A 20,205-nucleotide genomic window follows, 5' to 3' on the forward strand; every position below is an offset into this window, starting at 1 on the left:
GGGTAAACCTCAGGGTCAACCCCAGGGACAGAAAAAGTCCTGGTGAAAGGAAACCTACAAAACAGAATGCTAAGGCCTCTTTATGAAGGGGCGCCCCCGCTCGCGCGAGTGGGGGGAAGACTTCTGCAGTTCTCAAGGGTCTGACAGGAAGAATTTCAGGACAGATGGGTGCTCTCCACAGTAGCTCTGGGTTACAAACTAGGGTTCCGGGAGTTTCTGTCTCCTCGTTTTCTAAGGTCAAATGTCCCCAAAGATCTAGAGAAAAAAGTCTCTCTTTCAAGCTTTAGACCGGCTTTTGTCTCAAAGAGTGATCATGAAGGTTCCCATGGATGAGCAGTGGTTGGGGTTTTATTCAAACCTCTTCATGGTGGCAAAACCAAATGGGGATGTCAGACCCATTCTAGATCTGAACAAATTCCTAAATATCCGCTTGTTTCGCATGGAATCAATCAGGTCAGTAGTCTCCATCCTGCAAGAAGGAGAGCTTCTGGCATCAATCGACATCAAGGATGCATACCTGAATGTGCCCATTTTTCCCCCTCATCAGAAATTTCTACGTTTCGAGGTAGAAAAACTCCATTTTCAGTTTGTAGCTTTGTCTTTCGGCACCCCGGGTGTTCTAACCCCTCCTCTGGCCAGACTAAGGGCTTAGGGTATAACAGTTATTGCATACCTAGACGACCTGCTCTTGATAGACAGGTCAGTAGCCCACTTAGACAAAAGCATGGTCACCACAGTCAACTACCTGGAAAGCCTAGGTTGGGTTCTCAACCTAGAGAAATCTTCCTTAAAACCATTAAGAAAAGAGTATTTTTGCCACAAACAAAGATCAGCGCCATAAAGGAGCTGGTCCGGGTCGTCAGAGCAAAGAAAGACCCTCCTATTCACCATGAGGTTGTTAGGGAAGATGGAGGCTTCGTTCTAAGCCGTTCCCTATGCTCAGTTTCATTTGAGACTGCTGCAACGCAATATCCTATCCGCTTGGAACAAAAATGTCCAAGCCTTAGACCTCCCAATGCATCTATCTCCAAGGGTGCGCCAGAGCCTCAGTTGGTAGTGGTTAATCAAGAATCTGCAGAAGGGGAAATCCTTCTTACCGGTCACATGGAAAGTGGTAACAACAGATGCCAGCCCTTCCGATTGGGGAGCAGTCCTGGAAGAGGCGACTGCCCAGGGGAAGTGGTCCAGATCCGTAAGGTCCTTGCCCATCAATATTATAAAGATTTGGGCAGCACACTTGGCCCTGAGGGCCTGGACATTCAGATTACAGGATTGTCCTGTCAGAATCCAATCCAACAATGCCACGGTAGTGGCCTATATCAATCACCAGGGGGGCACAAGAAGTCTTGCGGCCCAGAGAGAGGTAAACCATATCCTAGCTTGGGCAGAAAATCATGTTCCTTGCCTATTGGCAGTCTTCATTCCAGAAATAGAAAATTGGCAGGCAAACTACTTGAGTCGCCAGCAGTTATTTCCGGGGGAATGGTCCCTTCACCCCGATATCTTCCTGGCAATATGCCAGAGATGGGGGATCCTGGACGTAGATCTCTTCGAGGAAGTGTGGGCTGTCAGGATCAATTCTATCTACTTTGATTAATGCAAGAAAGCTGGCCTCCAGAGTCATATATTATAGAACCTAGAAGGCATATGTTTCCTGGTTTGAATCCAGGGGTTGGCATCCCAGAAAGTACCTTATAGGTAAAATCCTTGCCTTTCTACAATTAGGGTTAGAGATGCAGCTGACCTTGAGTACTATCAAAGGCCAGGTCTCTGCCTTATCGATATTGTTTCAATGACCACTTGCTTCGCATTCTTTAGTCCATAGCTTTTTACAGGGGGTAACACAGCTTAATCCACCGCTTAAGCCACCCCTGAACCCTTGGGACTTGAATTTAGTTCTGTCGGTATTACAGAAACAGCCTTTTGACCCGATACAACATATTCCCTTGGTCCTTTTGACAAGAAAGCTAGTTTTTCTGATAGCCATATCTTCTGCAAGAAGGGTATCAGAGTTGGCTGCTCTTTCTTGTAAAGAGCCATATCCTCATCCTAACTTTCTACTGAAGGTAGTGTCAGGTCTTCATCTAAACCAGGATATTGTTCTACCTTCATTTTTTCCAGAACCCTGTTATATGGAGGAAAAGTCGCTGCATTCGCTGGATGTAGTGAGAGCAGTCAAAGTCTACTTGAAAGCAACTGCTCAGATTCGAAAAACGAATGTTTTGTTCGTGCTGCCTGAAGGTCCTAGGAAAGGACAGGCAGCAGCGAAGTCTACTATTTCCAAGTGGATTTGGCAAGTAATTGTTCAAGCTTCTGGTGTGAAGAGGAAGATTCCACCTTTTCATATCAAAGCGCACTCTACCAGGGCTGTTAGTGCTTCGTGGGCAGTGCATCACCTTGCCTCCATGGCTCAAATCTGCAAGGCCGCAACTTGGTCTTCAGTCCATACATTCACTAGATTCTATCAGGTGGATGTAAAAAGGCATGAGGATATCGCCTTTGGGCGCAGTGTGCTGCAGGCTACAGTATAGGTCCTCAAGTCTGATGGCGCCCTGTTTTTTTGTTTGTGTCTCCCTCCCCTCAGATAGCATTGCTTTGGGACATCTCATATAGTTATTACTATGGCTCTGTGCCCCGTGATGTACGATAAAGAAAATAGGATTTTTATAACCACTTACCTATAAAATCCTATTCTTGGAGTACATCACGGGACACAGAGGTCCCTCCCCTCTTTGGTTACACGTGTATTGCTTGGCTACAAAACTAAGGTACTCCCAGTAATGGGAGGGGTTATCTAGGGAGTGAACTTCCTGTCTTAGGGCGTGCCAGTGTCCATCACCTAAAGGTGGCCTCTATACCCATATAGTTATTACTATGGCTCTGTGTCCTGTGATGTACTCCAAGAAAAGGATTTTTACAGGTAAGCTGTTATAAAAATCCTTTTTTTTTTCTAGTTTCTTTTGTAAAATTTTGCAAATAAGTAATTTTTCTTCATAAATTTTGGCCAACATTTATACTGCTACATATCCTTGGTAAAAATAACCCAAATCAGTGTATTATATTTAGTCTGTGTGAAAGTACTTCTCATTGAAAATTGATTAAGCCTGATGTACTGACTGCCTATCTCATTTCTTGAGACCCTAAAATGCCAGGACAGTACAAATGACCACTTTTTGGAAAGTAGACAGTCCAATGTATTTAGTAAGATGCATGGTGAGTTTTTTGAAGTTGTAATTTTTTGCGACAATTTTTTGGAAATATTAAAAAATGAATTTTTTTTTTTACATAAATTGTCAAATTAACAAGTCAATTTTCTCACACGGCATAGGCATACTTGCAATTAAACCCCAAAACACATTCTGCTACTTATTAGTAAGGAGATACCACATGTGTGCGACTTTCACAGCCTAGCCACATAGAGAGGCCCAACATCCAAGGAACACCTTCTAATTTCTTGACTATCATATTTTTGTAGGCCCTTGAGCACCAGGACAATGGAAATACCCACACAGTGACCACATTTTGGAAAGCAAGAACCCCAATGTATATACTATGAGGCATAATGAGTCTTTTGAACATGTCATTTTTTTTGGAAAGTGTGAAAAGAAATTTTTTTTTTTTTTTAACACAAAATTGTCAATATATAAGATATTTCTAACAAATAGAATGTGCATACCAAGATTTGGAACCCAAAATACATTCTGCTACTCCTCTTGACTGTGGCAACAACACATTTGTGTGACTTTTTCACAGCCCAGCTAAACAAAGAGTAATCAAAAGGTTACCTGTGGTTTTAGTAGAGCAGCTGTCCACAGAGGAGAGCATTGGTCCAGGAACCAGGCAGAGATGTGGTCAGCCACAATCAAAGAAATCATCCAGGAAGCAAGCAGGAATATGGTCCTTAAACAAGCCAGTGCAAGTACAGGCAGCAGGCTGACATCCAGGCAGCAGGCAGGAACATGGTCCATAAAGTCCTGGGTCAGTACAGGAAGCAGGCAGAGTCAGCACAGCCAAAGTATTGCTCCAGGCAACAGGCAGGAGCATGGTCCATAAAAAGTCCTGGGTCTTTCCAGGCTGATTTTTGGTCCTGGGTCATTGCAAGCAGATTTTTGGTCAACACAGCCAAAGTATTCGTCCAGGCAGCAAGCAGAAACATTGTCCATAAAAAGTCCTGGGTCAGTACAGGCAGCAGGCAGAGTCAGCACAGCCAAAGTATTGGTCCAGGCAGCAACATGGTCCATAAAAAGACCTGGGTCTTTACAGGCAGCAGACAGTGATATGGTCAGCGCAGCCAAAGTATTGGTCCAGGCAGTAGGCAGGAACATCAGGTTTAGGGCCTCAGGTAAGACCTGGGCACAGGGGTAGAGTCTTCTTTCCACTAAAATCTCTTTGAAGCCTCCGGACTCCAGACCCTGATCCCGGAATTACAAAACCCAAAAATGTTTTCTCTATTCAGAACACAACTCTAAAGCTACTCACATATGTAAGACCCCTGTGTTATCTTGAATCCCACCACTACATTAGCAGGGCAAACAGTCCAAGCAGCAGGCAAAAAACATAGTCGATAAACAGGCCGAGGTCAGTTCAGGTGGAAGGCAGAAACGTGGTTGATGAGCAGTCCATACGGCAGGCAAGAAGCATCATCAATAAACAAGCCAGGGTCAGTTCAGGTGGAAGGCAGAAACGTCATTCATAAACATCAGCTAGGCACACAGTTAATGCCTTCCCAGTTGTCAGTGTCCAATTTGTCTACCGCAATATCACAGTTCTTGGCAGCACCACACCAATTACCGTTATATTTATACAGTACTTTTTGGTAGAAGTTCCGGTGCATGCAGCAGCCACCAATTCATTCCATAGCACAGAATTAATATTTACAGTCTTCTGTTCATATCTTCTCAAATTACTGGTTGGTCTTTCAGGTCTCTGCTAATATGAGCTTCGGTCACAAGATGCTGTCTTCTGAGTGAGTCTGTTGACAATTGTTTTCTTGTGGGCCTATTTTCCATATTGTTGCCCATCCCTCAGTGTATTGCTCAGGGATGTTCCAAGGTCTAGGACTACAGATCATGTGTCCTGTACTGCACAATTAAAATATGGGAACTGGGGGGGCATGTCCTGGCCCCTACCAATGATAGGTGAAGAGGTGAAGTTGGATCTCCTTATACAATTAGAAATGGCATCTAGACAGGGAAATGTCATCATAATGGGGGACTTCAACCATCCCGATATTGACTGGGCGGAAGGGACAGCCCACTCATTAAAGGCCTGCCATTTCTTGAATGTTCTACAGGACAGCTTTATGTCCCAATTGGGGGATTCCCTGACTAGGAGTAACGCATTGCTAGATCTTTTAAATACAAATGATACAGATCTGATTGCAGATGTGGAAATATGGGACTACTTGGGAACTAGCGACAAAAGGATTATTACATCCTGCATAAATCATAGATAAGGGAGGCATGAGGGGAGTACAGGAACAATAAATTTCAAAGGAGCCAACTTTACTAAACTGCGTTCAATGCTGCAGGATATTAAGTGGGACCAATTCCTTGAAACAATGAACAGAAGAAAAATGGGAATGCTTTAGGAATATCATAAATAAATGTATCACCGAGTGCATGCCAAGGGGTAAGAAATATAGAACAAAGGTTAAACCTGAGTGGCTGTGCCAAGAAAGTAAACTGTCATATGAAGGACAAAAAAATGGCCTTTAAAAAGTACAAAGCGGAGGGGTCAGTGTCAGCATTCAATACAAGGAATGCAATGTGAAGTGTAACAACGCAATCAGGGCAGCTAAAAAAGCCTGAGAGACACACAGCGGAGGGTAGTAAAAATTATCCCAAGAAGTTTTTTAAATATATTAACACTAAAAAGGTGAGGACGGAACACATAGGCCCCATTAAGGATGAGGAAAAGAAGGTGGTTACTGATGACAACGAGAAGGCAGCTGTGCTAAATGCTTTCTTCTCCTCAGTCTTCACACAGGAAAAGGAGGGGTAAACTGATCATGACAGTATTGTTAGCAACACGCAGGTTCTACTCTTGTAGCTAACAGAGGCCGGAGTCTGGAAAGGATTAGAGAAGCTTAACATATATCACAAGGGCCAGAAGGCTTACACCCGAGAGTCCTTAAAGAACTCAGTCAGGTTATAGCCAGACCACTATTGCTAATCTTCATAGACAGCATACTGACAGGATTGGTACCAGCTGATTGGTGAAAAGCCCACGTGGTACCAATATTCAAAAAAGGGCAGAGATCTATTCCTGGGAATTATAGGCCTGTCAGTCTAATGTCGGTAGTATGTAAACTATTTGAGGAGATGATAAGGGACCATATCCAAGAATTTGCTGATGAAAATATTATCATTAGTAGTAATCAGCATGGGTTTACGAATAGTCACTCTTGCCAAACCAACCTATTAACATTGTACAAGGAAGTAAGCCGCAATCTGGACAAAGGAATGCCGGTAGATGTGGTGTATCTGGATTTTGCTAAAGCATTTGATACAGTCCCCCACAAAAGCCTAATCTACATTATTAGCAGTAATCAGCATGGGTTTACGAAAGGATCGCTTTTGTCAAACCAACCTATTAACATTCTACGAGGAAGTGAGCTGCCATCTGGACAGGGACAGGTCCGCTGACACCCGCCACTATCCTATCCTGCCTTCAAAAAGCAGACGGATGGAGGTCCTATTTTCCATCTCTCTGATCGATTGGATTTGACCAGATGAAAATGGACAGGTGGTCCATTTTCACCCGATCTCCCTATAGAGGAGAGTGGGACTGTGTCCGTCTCCGCTCTGCACAGTGGAGCAGAACAGGACCTGTCATCCTCAGGGGAATTAGACCGATCCCCTGCTGAACAAGTGGATTCTGTCCCTGTGTGAAAGGGGCCTTGATTTTTTTAATTGGGGTGGGGGGGGTGGGTGTCTCTTGAGAGACATCAGGGGTCTAAACAAACCTCTAATGTCTCTTTTTTTAGACATATAAAGGGACTAAAGAGTTCATGCCCTTTCTCTCCAGGCTCAGCTGCAATACTTATGAACGGATGGAAGCCTCTGAAAAACGACTCTCATTCATTCATAAACAGTGTAAACTGTTTACTATGCCACCATGACAGCTGAACATAACGATCGGTACCGAATGCTCACTATGTTCACCTAGGAAAGAAGGGGGGCTGGTAAACATATGCTTACCAACCCCCCCACTCTCCATCCTGACACTGCACTCGCTGATCTCCCAGGCTGAAGCTGCCGAGAATGCCGGTTTGCAGAACTTCATAGAGAGGCCACTGGGGATCGGTGAGCAGCACTGAAGGGGTGCCAGCGGTGGAGACATTATTTAAGAAAAAAAAAAGTTTAACTCCAGCAGTTGCAACGGGTCCACGGAGACCCGTGCTGGCGGGTGGGGGGGGGTAAAAATTAGTGCTGGGGAACAGATGTAGTGGGCATAGGACAGTGTGGGGGAGGCAAAGCAGGCATTTTAGGCAGTGCAGGAGGGGAGGAAGCAGCAGGTGGGGGGGGGAGGGTGTCATTTTAGCTGAATGGCTTGTTAGCCGATAATCAAAGCTATTTTTTATTTTTATATATATATTTTTTTTTTACCAAGAGCTTATAACAGAACGGAAATGTAGGTCCGTACCACGTCCATACGGACCTGGCAGTGAAAGGGTTAATGGCAGACATCCCCAGCCAGGCTATTTTTTTTTTCACAACAGTATGGCTATAGGCTGAAAAATTCCTGTGTAGTAAAATCCTTTTTCTCCAACAGAGATTGTTCCAAGAAGGTCTTCTGCTTATATAAGCATTCCAAAAGCAGTTCAGATGCCATCTTATCCTGTCCTAATTTTATGAGGATTGATTTTGATGTATATTTCAAATAAAGGGAATGTATTTTATTGAGGTGGTGGATTTCTGCTTCCACAGTGTACAGTATATGCATTATTCGTTCTCATGCTTTTGGGTTACAAACATTATGGACCTACTCTTCTCGGGTCCCCCACCAGCTCTCCTGGTGCCTCCTCTCTAGTGACTACCCCCATAGAAAGCCGTTTTCTTTGGGGGCACTTGTGCGGGGAACTCGGGTCTGCCCTGTGCTACCTTGTCAGTAGCTTTGACTGACAGCAGCAGAAACCAATGGCTCCCCCCTGCCTCACCAAAAGCAGTAAGACCAGGAAGTGAGGGGAGAAGGAAGAGCTGTAGGTGGGCGCAGTGCTAGATCGAATGGGGGCTCAGTTAAGAAAAAGGAAGGGTGAGAGGGATACTGATGCCTACATTTATTTTACCTTAATGCAAGGAATGTATAAAGGTAAAAAATGTTTAGGATTTATAACCACTTTAACATAAAACATTCATTGTAACTTATGTTCATTCTACCTGCAGCAATGTTTGTTTAAGATCATTTCCAGTGGTCAATTTCTGTGTTATAACATACTGTAAGATCAATTGACTTCTAATTTATGGCATTGAATGTCACCTAGCAAAACAAAGAAATATGCACTTTATTTTCTACAGGGTTTGCTGTAGCTCAGTGCATAAACCAGCACAGTGCATCACCAGCATCTTCCCCATCACCTTCTTCAAGCAGCAGCTCCAGCGGAAGCACTGGGCCTTGTGATTCAGTCACCACCAGTCTCACATCAACTCCCTCAACAGTTCAGAGTCCATCAGGTACTGTATTATTATTACTGTGGCATCTCTCCTCAATACCAATAAGTATTATAACTACATGTGGTTAACATACAGTAATTTCCTATTCATATCATGATGCAGTTGTACCTTACAATATTTCTTGTTTTTGTTATTTGTAAAGTATTACATTTGCTTTAAAAGGTTTCCAGTAAATCATTAAAACGCTTAGAAAAGTGTGTCAGTGCTGTACTGTGCATATTCAACATACAAAAAAGTGCTATAGTGTGTGTCAAAGAGTACATAAACAGTGTCTAAACGTTCTTCCAAACTTTAAAAAGTGCCACGTGCTGTGCAAACAATATGCAATGTGTTCCCAAACTTCCAACAATTTGCTCCAGTGTTCCACCACATTTTGTCATACCAGAGAACTCACCAGATTTCCACAGCCACCCACTATAGGTAGGTCATGTATAGGATGTTGTTATAATGGGGTTCCCAATGGTTCTGGTGTTCCTTCTTTATGTTGTTTAGCCAGCAATCCTCTCACATAGCCCATTCAGACATCTCATGAAAGAGCAAAGGGAGACCGACATAGTATAAAGCCTTAAAAGTTTATATTAGAAATTTGATACTCTTACTCACGTGTAGCGGTGCTACACCTCTAACCAAGGGGTATGAACAGCGCAAACACTTTAAAATCCACTGCAGTGTAATCCTTGGTGCATTAAATTTAGATTGTATCATGTATTGCCACTCTCTCTAGCTCCTTCCTGGTCCCCATCACGAATACTACACCAGGAAGTGAAGTCTGGTACACCCAATAGGGGCTGCTTTACCTGTAATTTAATCCCAATGACGGTGTCACTTGCATCTTTATTACATTTGCTTTACCATTTATTGTCGGTTGTTTCATTTTAATAGTCATGTTGCAAGCATATCAATGTTATTACTAGTTAAAACTAGTACAGAAAATGTATTTAGGTTATCTGACAAGTTGGGCTACCGGCGCAAAAAAATCAACAATATAGTTTGCTGCAATCATGTATAGTCCTACCCTACGGATAGAATGATAAAGGATGATATAATAAGTGGATTGCGCTAACTTCTATATATATTACCACTCCTAAAATATAAATAAAAAATGCAAATTAAAATAAATACCCTAGATGGCGTGCTTTACTATGCCAACTAATGTTGTGTCAAAAATGGTCCTAGTGACAAAAATATAGTTAGTGAAAATATCTTGCAATGCTATCAACAACACTTTAAAGTGCAAGTGCTACAAAAGTGCAAAAAATGGAAACTGAAAATTAAATAATAATAAAACATGCCAATGTTACTCTGTAACCATTGGATAATAACTTGTATGTATGCACCACAGTACACTGAATGTCCCCAGTGAGTGATCGCTTCTGTGCAATAGTGACGTGTCTTCTCAATATTTTGTGCTTCTACTTCACCATTTAACTTGACTTCACCACCACCTAGTGTAATGGCCACTCACCAGCTATAATTAGAATATGCACCTTTGGTTCATTTAGGATAACCACTCCGTTAGTGATAGATCCAATAGCAGCTTCTCCAAGCAGTATATACTGTAAATGCCTCTTGCTCTGTGTTTTTTTTTTTTTTTTTTGACAATCAGGTTTTCTTTATTAAAAGAGTCATTTACAGGACAATTAAAAGAACCGATTGAACATACAGTGGCTGAACAGCCAATAACCAAGAAAACATAGGTGACACATATAAGCAATGTAGCTCAAATGCATACTATGACATACAATTAGTTAAAACCAAGAGAGAGTATATCTAAGGGGATCTGGTAAAGGTTTGCATCAAACTGGGTACTAACAGAGAGGAAGCCCGGTATAGTGGGGAGGAAGGGGGAGGTAGGCTAGGGCCAGGCCCAATCTGCATCCAGACCAGAGTCAGAACTGGGGTCATCCTCTTGAGTCGACATCCATAGCTGTCACACCTTGTCGAACTTCCAAGGGCATCCTCGGCTAGTATATGTCAATTTGTAAAGGGGCAGTGCAGCGTCTATCAATTAAAAGAACTGATTGAAAAAAACGCGAAAATCATAAACCAAATTGAATTATTGGAAAAACAAAACATGACCAAAACATCTTCAATCCTATCAGACTAAATTACACAATTACGCACAGAGCTTAGATTACTGCTCCTGGAGCCTCCAGGATATTAAAGCTGGCATATTACACGAGTGGCAACAGAGCAGGAAAATTACTAGCCCAACAGTTGAGAGGTCATAGATACAAAACACACATTCAACATATCATACATCCAAAGACACAAATAAAACACCAACACCCTCAAGACATAGCTGACGCCTTTAGTCATTATTACACCTCTTTGTACAACCTCAAGGATGACAATACTATACCTCAACCAACTCCTGACATTATAGAAACATTTCTACAAACAGTGAAACTACCAAAATTGACTGCAGATCAACTTCACATACTAAATTCCCCAATCATGGAAACGGAAGTAAGGCAAATCATTCACTCTCTACCACTTAACAAATCTCCAGGCCCGGACGGCTCTACGGGGGAATATTACAAAACCTTTATAGACATTTTTACCCCACATTTGGTGGATACATTTGGTTCTGCCGCTGCCTCTTCATCCTTCCCCCCAGAGATGTTAAAGGCAACTATTATTGCCTTACCCAAACCAGGTAAAGCTCCAGACTCTCCGCAAAACTTTAGACCTATATCGTTACTGAATAATGATGTCAAAATGTAGGCCAAACTGCTAGCTACTAGACTGATAGACATCCTACCTAACATAATAGATGTAGACTAGTCAGGATTTACCAAGGGGAGACAGACGTCAGATGCTACCCGGCGCCTGGTAAATGTGATTCATGTAGCCAATAAACTCAAAACGCCTTCTCTGCTCCTTGCGCTGGATGCAGAGAAGGCGTTTGACAGAATACACTGGCAATTTCTGGCACAGGTTCTGAAGAAATTTGGTTTTGAGGGCCTCATATACTCGGCCATTATGGCCCTTTATTCCCAGCCCTCAGCTCAAGTATACATTTCAGGAGCACTCTCCACTCCATTTACTATTAGCAGTGGGACTAGGTAGGGGTGCCCCTTATCCCCTTTGATATTCAACCTATTAATGGAACCATTAGCCTCCCATTTACGATCGAACCAACATATCACTGGTATTCATATAGGCCCAAGACAACATATAATTAGTCTATTTGCAGACGACATAATACTGATGCTTATGAAAGTTGACACCTCATTGAACATGGTTCACAAAGCTTTTCAAACATTTAATAGAGTGTCGTACTACAAAGTGAACGAGACCAAGTCATATATCCTAAATTTAGGAATCCCAGAAAAAACTAAACGAAACTTAGAACAACAATTCCCTTACATATGGAAGGCAGAAGGGATCAAATACCTAGGTATCACACTAACCCCTAAAACAGAAGACCTATTAGCGGCCAATTATACCCCATTTCTGAAATCCCTAGAAGACAAGCTAAAGGTACTAGCCAGTAAGGAATTATCATGGCTAGGTAGACTGGCAGCGTTCAAGATGCAGAGAGGCACAGTGGTGTAGTGGGTAGCACTTTCGCCTAGCAGTAAGAAGGGTCGCTGGTTCGAATCCCAACCACAACACTACCTGCCTGGAGTTTGCATGTTCTCCCTGTGCTTGCGTGGGTTTCCTCCGGGTACTCCGGTTTCCTCCTACACTCCAAAGACATGCTGGTAGGTTAATTGGATCCTGTCTAAATTGTCCCTAGTATGTATGAATGCGAGTTAGGGACCTTAGATTGTAAGCTCCTTGAGGGTAGGGACTGATGTGAATGTACAATGTATATGTAAAGCGCTGCGTAAATTGACGGCGCTATATAAGTACCTGAAATAAATAAATAAATAAGATGCAAGTACTACCACAACTATTATACCTCTTTAGAAACCTTCCAATCCCACTGCCGAACTCATACTTTAATACCCTACAACCTATACTGAACAGATATTTATGGCAAGGGAAGAAAGCCAGATGTGCTTTCATTTCATGCCTGATTAATATAAATTAATCAGGCATAGAAAAGCAGGTGGGGTGGGCCATGTACATCTCCAGGACTACTACTTTGCAACGGTACTGGCACAACTTCAACACTGGCTAATCCCATATTCTAAGGCACTATGGACAGAAATAGAGCAAACACAAATATCAAAGGGCTCTTTGAGAGATTTCCTTATGACAGCTCATCTTAACACCTCTTTAGAAAACAAACTAGCCCCCCCTATACTAGCCTCCATAAGAGCATGGATCCAACTCAGAAACTACCCAAACTCGTCAGGCACAACGCTACCATTAAAACTTCCTATCTCAGCACATAGCCAGTTAATTCCAGACATCAACTTAAGTACATGGCGGGATAAGGGAATCCATTATATGGAAGATATATTAGATGCTACCTCAATTAAAACATTTAATACATTAATCTCTGAGTTCCAACTCCCAACAACAGAACAATACAAACACATACAAATATCACAACTTCTTAATAAGAAACCTTATATACTTACCATATTACCCAAAAAGATAACCCAATACTATCTATAAACCCCAAGATTATACAAAGGAATATCAATTTTATACTCAGGTCTCCAAGAGAACATTTGTGTAAAGTCACATTCTATGATAGCATGAGAAAGAGAACTGGGAATAGAATACCCACCGGAACAGTGGGGGAATATATTTAAACTTATATACACATCCACCAAAAGCACAAATTTGTGGAAAATGCAACAAAAAAATTTCCTTAGATGGTACTTGACCCTAAGTCGCTTATCAAAGATCTACCGCAACACCTCACCGAATTGCTGGAGGATTTGTGGTGGATCTGGTACTTTGATACACATACTTTGGAGCTGCCCCAAGCTTAAAAAACTATGGTCCCAGAACGAAAACATCATGAGCAATATTACACAGGTGAAATATTCACCCTCACCAGGAATGGCCATATTATCACTAGAACTAGACTCCATACCACTTCCCCACAGAACTGTAATTTTTCACATTTTGCTAGCCACTAGGCTGACAATTCTCAGACACTGGAAAGATACAGAGGCACCATCAATATCGGAAGTAACAGCAACCGTCCACACACATGGCACATATGAAGTCTTACATTCTTCTGCAACGGGAAAATATGACATGGTATCCAAACTGTGGACACCATGGCATCAATGGTATTCAACAAGAATAGCGCTATAACAATCTGATAACAATGGGATAATACAAAAGATATGTAGAACATTTTCGTTTTCATTTTTACTTTAGTTTATTTGTTTTACTTTCAAAAGTTATTATGTTACCAATAAATTCTTTTAAAACATACACAAAACCATAGTAGTCCTTTAATACATTGGAATGGACACAAGATGAAAAGGGATATATGTTTGATAACATATAGCGGGTCTGGTCGAAGCGACCATAAAGAGAGATCGCATAAGACTGTACTAGTTGAATGACTTGGTTACTACATACAAATTGTATATTCCTTATGCTTTATAGGTTGATAGCCTAGATAATCAAAAAATGTTATAACATATTTGATGCTTAAACGAGGACAAATGGAATGTGTATAATGTTAAAACTATTTGTAAACTTTTTGTTTTCTCAATAAAAAAAAAGATTGAATATAAAAATGTAATCCGAAATAAGCTCTGCCTTTAAAACCCCCCCTAAAAAAAAATAAACTCTGTAGGAAGACCATCCACTCCTGGGGTCTTACCCCCCTGCAGCCCTGCAATAGCAGCCTGGACCTCTTCCAGAGAGATATCTTTCTCTAAATTGTTCCTAGAGTCCTCCTCCAGAGTAGGGAACGTGATACCCCCCAGATACTCCCGAAGTTCAGAGGAAGAATATTGCACCCTCGAAGAATACACCTCCTGATAGAATTGAGTAAATTCCGTATTAATACCCTCTGGGGATGTGATCATATGACCCCCTACGTCACGAACACCAGCAATGTGGGTAGAAGATGTCTGCCCCCTGGCTAACCATGCCAACAGCCAACCATTCTTATCGCGTTCAAACACCCTCTGAGCCGAGTGCAGCATTGATTTCTTAGTCTGCTCAATGCAGCACAGAGAGAGTTCTCTAAGGACTTGCTGCCAGGCATAGTAATTAACTTCATTAGGAGAACCCACATATTCCCTTTCATGCTTCCCTGCCTCCGCCTCCAGGTCCCCCAAGGCCTTTGCCTCCTCCCTCTGCAGTAATGCGATTCGGGAAATGTACTCACCCCGTACCCAGGCCTTGAAGGCATCCCATTGTGCACCAGAGCTGGCCGAATTAGTATTAAAAGACCAGTAGTTACAAATAGCCTCTGTCAAGTTCTCCTGGATCCTAGAGTCTAAGGCCCAAAACCTGGAGAGACGCCACAGCCGCAAGCCCAATGATTCAATTAGGGAAATTGTTAAGACAGACGGGGGCATGATCAGAAATTCCTCTAGACAAATGGCAAGCCTCCCGAAGCCAGTTGAGGGCTGCTGCAGAGGCAAAAACTAGGTCAATTCTCGATATATTGTTTTATATGTAGTGGAATGACAGGTGTACTCACGGTCGTGGGGGTGGAAGTGCCTCCATACATCCGTCAAGAGGTATGTCTCTTCCCAGCGAGGAAGATCTGGCGTTGGCCAGGCTGTGGTGTGGAGTCTATCCAGATCACCGGAGGAGACCATATTAAAATCACCAAAGATATTAAACTCAGGAGTGTCATAGGCCAGAATGATACCCATTAGATCAATTAGTATTTGTATCTGAGCTGGGGGGGGTAGATACACACCGACCAGTACCAGGCATTTGTCATGAATACTAGCATGCAGGATTACATATCTGCCCCCTGGATCTGTACGGACATCCAAAATCTGAAATGGAGGGGACTTCCTAACCAAAACACTAACACCCCGAGCGTAGCAGGAACACGTAGAGTGGTAAGCAGCTCCCACCCAAGCTCTTCTCAATGCCAGGACCCTAGATCCCATCAAATGGGTCTCCAGCAAGATACAGGTATGTGGAGCAGCTCCCTGTAAATAACTGAATACCAGAAACCTCTTGACAGCAGAGTTGAGGCCCCGGACATTCCAGGAAACTATTTTAAGTTGGGCCATAGAAGCCTAACAAGATATAAATAGATATGATATTGCTGAGAGACAAACAAATATTCAGATCCAGGGGGCAGAAAGACCTCCCACCCGACCCCAAACATAAGTTCAATGCACCTGTGAAAAAAAGAGTTATGCATGTCATGTCACCATAGTATAGAAAGGGGGCAACAGGCTCCCCACAGGGACAAGCCCTAACAATTAACAGAACATTTCCCCAAGAATACTGCAACTGCAGTAATGACCCCCCCCCCCCTGCATTCCCCACAAGTGTAAGTAATGCTTACGTTCCCTAAACCTTGCCATAACTATAGGCAACAACAGTCAACCAATGAGGGCGTGCTTCTCAATGGGGCCAAGAAACAATTGTTGAGGAGCTTAGCGCTTCTCTGCAGAGATACTGGCAAAGAAATAACAACAGGACTCAGTCTCCTGGAAAATCCAGGGGCACACACTTGAGATCATACTCGAGCAGGATAGGGCAGTCCACATAACCCATACAGACCAGTGCGTGCCAGTAAATCAAATAGTAAGGTACTAGATAGTCAAAAGGAACAGCAACTAGTCCTAGGATCATTTAAAACACATCAACCAAGGCCCTTAGCGGGTAGTTACAACAGCGTAAAGTCAGCTCGGAGCATGTATGTAAAGACATCAGCAGCAGTTGTCAGAATCAGATAAGGCAATTCAGAACACCAGCCGAGGAGCTCCCGGATCATCCCCGTGGCGGCAGAGTTTCCAGCCACTCCGTGGCCTTTCTGGGTGAAGTGAAAAAGCATATGGACTCACCATCCTGCACCTGGAGACGTGCGGGAAACAGCACACTGTAGTGTATAGCCCTAGCTCTGAGTGCCACCTTCACCTGATCAAAAGAGCGGCAGAGCTTTTGTGTTTCCATAGAGTAATCGGGGAAGAACATTAGTTTTGCGTTCTGGTACTTCAGCTCACCGATGCCTCTAGCCACCCACAGCACCTCGTCTCTATCTCGAAAATTAAGTAGCCTGAAGATAAGGGTGCGGGGAGGGGAGCCCACGGGGTTAGGAGCAGGCGGAATCCTGTGAGCCTTCTCCACAGCATAATGCGGGGAGAACTGTGCAGCCGGGAACGGAGCAGGTCCTCCACAAAAGCAGTAGGGTTTTTCTCCTCCACCCCTTCAGGCAGTCCCACCACCCGCAAGTTATTCCTGCGATTTCTATTTTCCGCATCGTCCATCTTATATTCAAGTGCCCGTACCTTAGATCGCAGTGCCTGCAAAGAGGCTGTGTGTTCCGCCATGGTGTCTTCCGTATGACTGACCAGCTGCTCCACTAAAGTCACGCGGGTACGGATCTTGTCTAGATCCTGCCTAATAAGCCCCACGTCTAGCTGTACCTCCTCATTCTTCCCCGTCAGTGTAGCCTGACATGAGGCGCTAGCAGCCATCACCTCCTGGAAGCCAAGCTGTGACGAAACAGCCGGCTCCTCCATCTCTGTCTGAGAAGCCATGTTAGCTTTTGGGGCCTCGGGGCCAGGGAATCCTCTTCAGATATCGGAGGAAAACAGAGTTTTTTCCCCTTATAATATGATCTGGTGGGTCATGTAGAGCCGATCTGGATAGCAGGGTAACCGAATAAGGTGCTCCAGATAGCCAATAATAGACCACAGGCCAGCAGAGCTCCAGTCAGTGCGACCTCTCACTGCACTATCTTGGCCACACCCCCCGCCTCTTGCTCTGTTTAGTACTTATAAAGACATATGGATAGCCATCATGGTGTTATTGAAAAAGCTAAAAACATAGTTCAACTCACGTGTTGTAGTGCCTCTAAGCCAGGACCAAGCTAATTCAGCCGTGTGTGTGGAGAGCGGAGTCTCGGTTTATCTCCCACTCTGTCACTGTGTCTCCTCACAGCGGCGTGCGCTCCAAGCCTCACTTTCGGACCGGAAGTGGCGAGAAAGTTCCCAGCAGCCTCTACGCGTTTCGCAGTGTAATTTGCGGCATTATTTTTGTCACTAGGACCACGATGTGGGGAAAGAAATTTTTGACACAACATTAGTTGGCATAGTAAAGCATAATAAAGCACGCCATCTAGGATATTTATTTTATTTTGAATTTTTTGTTTATATTTCAGGAGTGGTAATATGTATAGAAGTTAGCGCAATCCACTTATTATATCAATTATTAATAGGTGTATTATAACAAGCATATTATGTGTCAGTCTGTCAGATATTTGAATCTGAGGTTCTGTTGCTTGTGTTTGTTATTTTACAGTATGTATAATTTCCAAAATAAACAGCAACAAATACATACGTTTATTCTCATTAGGCCAAAGTCATACAGAGCTAGTTAACCTACTAGTACATTTATGCACACATTTAATATAGATAGTGTTTATGGGAACTGAACTTGGACCCATCAGCATTGCAAGGCAATGATGTCACATAGTCATTGTTTCCCTATTTTGATATCTGTAGTTGAACCTTGAGCGTGGGTTCACACTTGTGCTGGTGGTATGTGCGCGCTTGCACAAGCACAGCAGCCCTTTCATTTGAATTGTCTGCTGTACCTGCAAGAAAGGCAGAGAAAGAAGACCCAGACTCTTTTTTTAAAATGCGTCTGCATGGTGCTGCAGCCCCACATGGTTTTGTGCACACTCTGTGACAGAGACAGTGACAAAATTATATCCCCAAACTCCTAGGGTGTCTGTGCACTCTATACTAGTGCAGTTTGCCCACCATAATATTGTGAACACTCAACTTCCTTTTATCTATATTTTATCAATACATTTCTTTTGATATGAAGTTTTGCTTTTTTTATTTTGTATAAAATGCCTATGTAATTATATATCTAGTGCATTTAACCCACTTAGCATATACAGTGGGGCAAAAAAGTATTTCGTCAGCCACCAATTGTGCAAGTTCTCCCACTTAAAAAGATGAGAGAGGCCTGTAATTGTCATCATAGGTATACCTCGATGAGAGATAAAATGTGGAAACAAATACAGACAATCACATTGTCTGATTTTTGAAAGAATTTATTTGCAAATTATGGTGGAAAATAAGTATTTGGTCACCTACAAACAAGCAAGATTTCTGGCTCTCACAGACCTGTATTTTCTTCTTTAAGAGGCTCCTCTGTCCTCCACTCATTACCTGTATTAATGATACCTGTTTGAACTTGAGTATAAAAGACACCTGTCCACAACCTCAAACAGTCACACTCCAAACTCCACTATGGTGAAGACCAAAGAGCTGTCGAAGGACACCAGAAACAAAATTGTAGACCTGCACTAGGCTGGGAAGACTAATTCTGCAATAGGCAAGTAGCTTGGTGTGAAGAAATCAACTGTGGGAGCAATAATTAGAAAATGGAAGACATACAAGACCACTGATAATCTCCCTCGATCTGGGGCTCCACGCAAGATCTCACCCTGTGGGGTCAAAATGATCACAAGAACAGTGAGCAAAAATCCCAGAACCACAGGGGGACCTAGTGAATGTCCTGTAGAGAGCTGGGACCAACGTAACAAAGGCTACCATCAGTAACACACTACGCCGCCAGGGACTCACAGATCGTACAGTGCCAGACGTGTCCCCCTGCTTAAGCCAGTACATGTCCGGGCCTGTCTGAGGTTTGCTAGAGAGCATTTGGATGATCCAGAAGAGGATTGGGAGAATGTCATATGGTCAAATGAAACCAAAGTAGAACTGTTTGGTAGAAACACAACTCGTCGTGTTTGGATGAGAGAGAATGCTGAGTTGCAACCAAAGAACACCATACCTACTGTGAAGCATGGGGGTGGCAACGTCATGCTTTGGGGCTGTTTCTCTGCAAAGGGAACAGGACGACTGATCCGTGTACATGAAAGAATGGATGGGGCCATGTATCCTGAGATTTTGAGTGCAAACCCCCTCCCATCAGCAAGGGCATTGAAGATGAAATGTGGCTGGGTCTTTAAGCATGACAGTGATCCCAAACACACCGCCCGGGCAACGAAGGAGTGGCTTAGTAAGAAGCATTTCAAGGTCCTGGAGTGGCCTAGCCAACCCCATAGAAAACCTTCGGAGGGAGTTGAAAGTGCGTGTTGCCCAGCGACAGCCCCAAAACATCACTGCTCTAGAGGAGATCTGCATGGAGGAATGGGCCAACATACCAGCAACAGTGTGTGACAACCTTGTGAAGAATTACAGAAAACGTTTGACCTCTGTCATTGCCAACAAAGGATATATAACAAAGTATTGAGATTAACTTTTGATATTGATAAAATACTTATTTTCCACCATAATTTGCAAATAAATTCTTTCAAAAATCAGACAATGTGATTGTCTGGATTTGTTTCCACATTTTGTCTCTCATAGTTGAGGTATACCTATGATGACAATTACAGGCCTCTCTCATCTTTTTAAGTAAGAGAACTTGCACAATTGGT

The 20,205-nt window shown here is 43.0% G+C and overlaps 1 protein-coding gene across 11 annotated transcripts in view; it reads left to right on the forward strand.

The window, feature by feature from the left end:
- The window catches only part of CLEC16A (C-type lectin domain containing 16A), a 1,646,984-nt gene that overhangs the window by 1,475,036 nt on the left and 151,743 nt on the right, over window positions 1-20,205 (forward strand). For all 11 annotated transcript variants that reach the window (XM_073591184.1, XM_073591186.1, XM_073591185.1 and 8 more), the window contains one exon: window positions 8,520-8,675. In XM_073591184.1, coding sequence (XP_073447285.1) covers window positions 8,520-8,675 — 156 coding nt within the window. The remainder of the gene's footprint in view (window positions 1-8,519; window positions 8,676-20,205) is intronic.

This window comes from Aquarana catesbeiana, linkage group LG06 (assembly GCF_042186555.1).
Source record: "Aquarana catesbeiana isolate 2022-GZ linkage group LG06, ASM4218655v1, whole genome shotgun sequence".
In the NCBI taxonomy this organism is placed as follows: domain Eukaryota; kingdom Metazoa; phylum Chordata; class Amphibia; order Anura; family Ranidae; genus Aquarana; species Aquarana catesbeiana.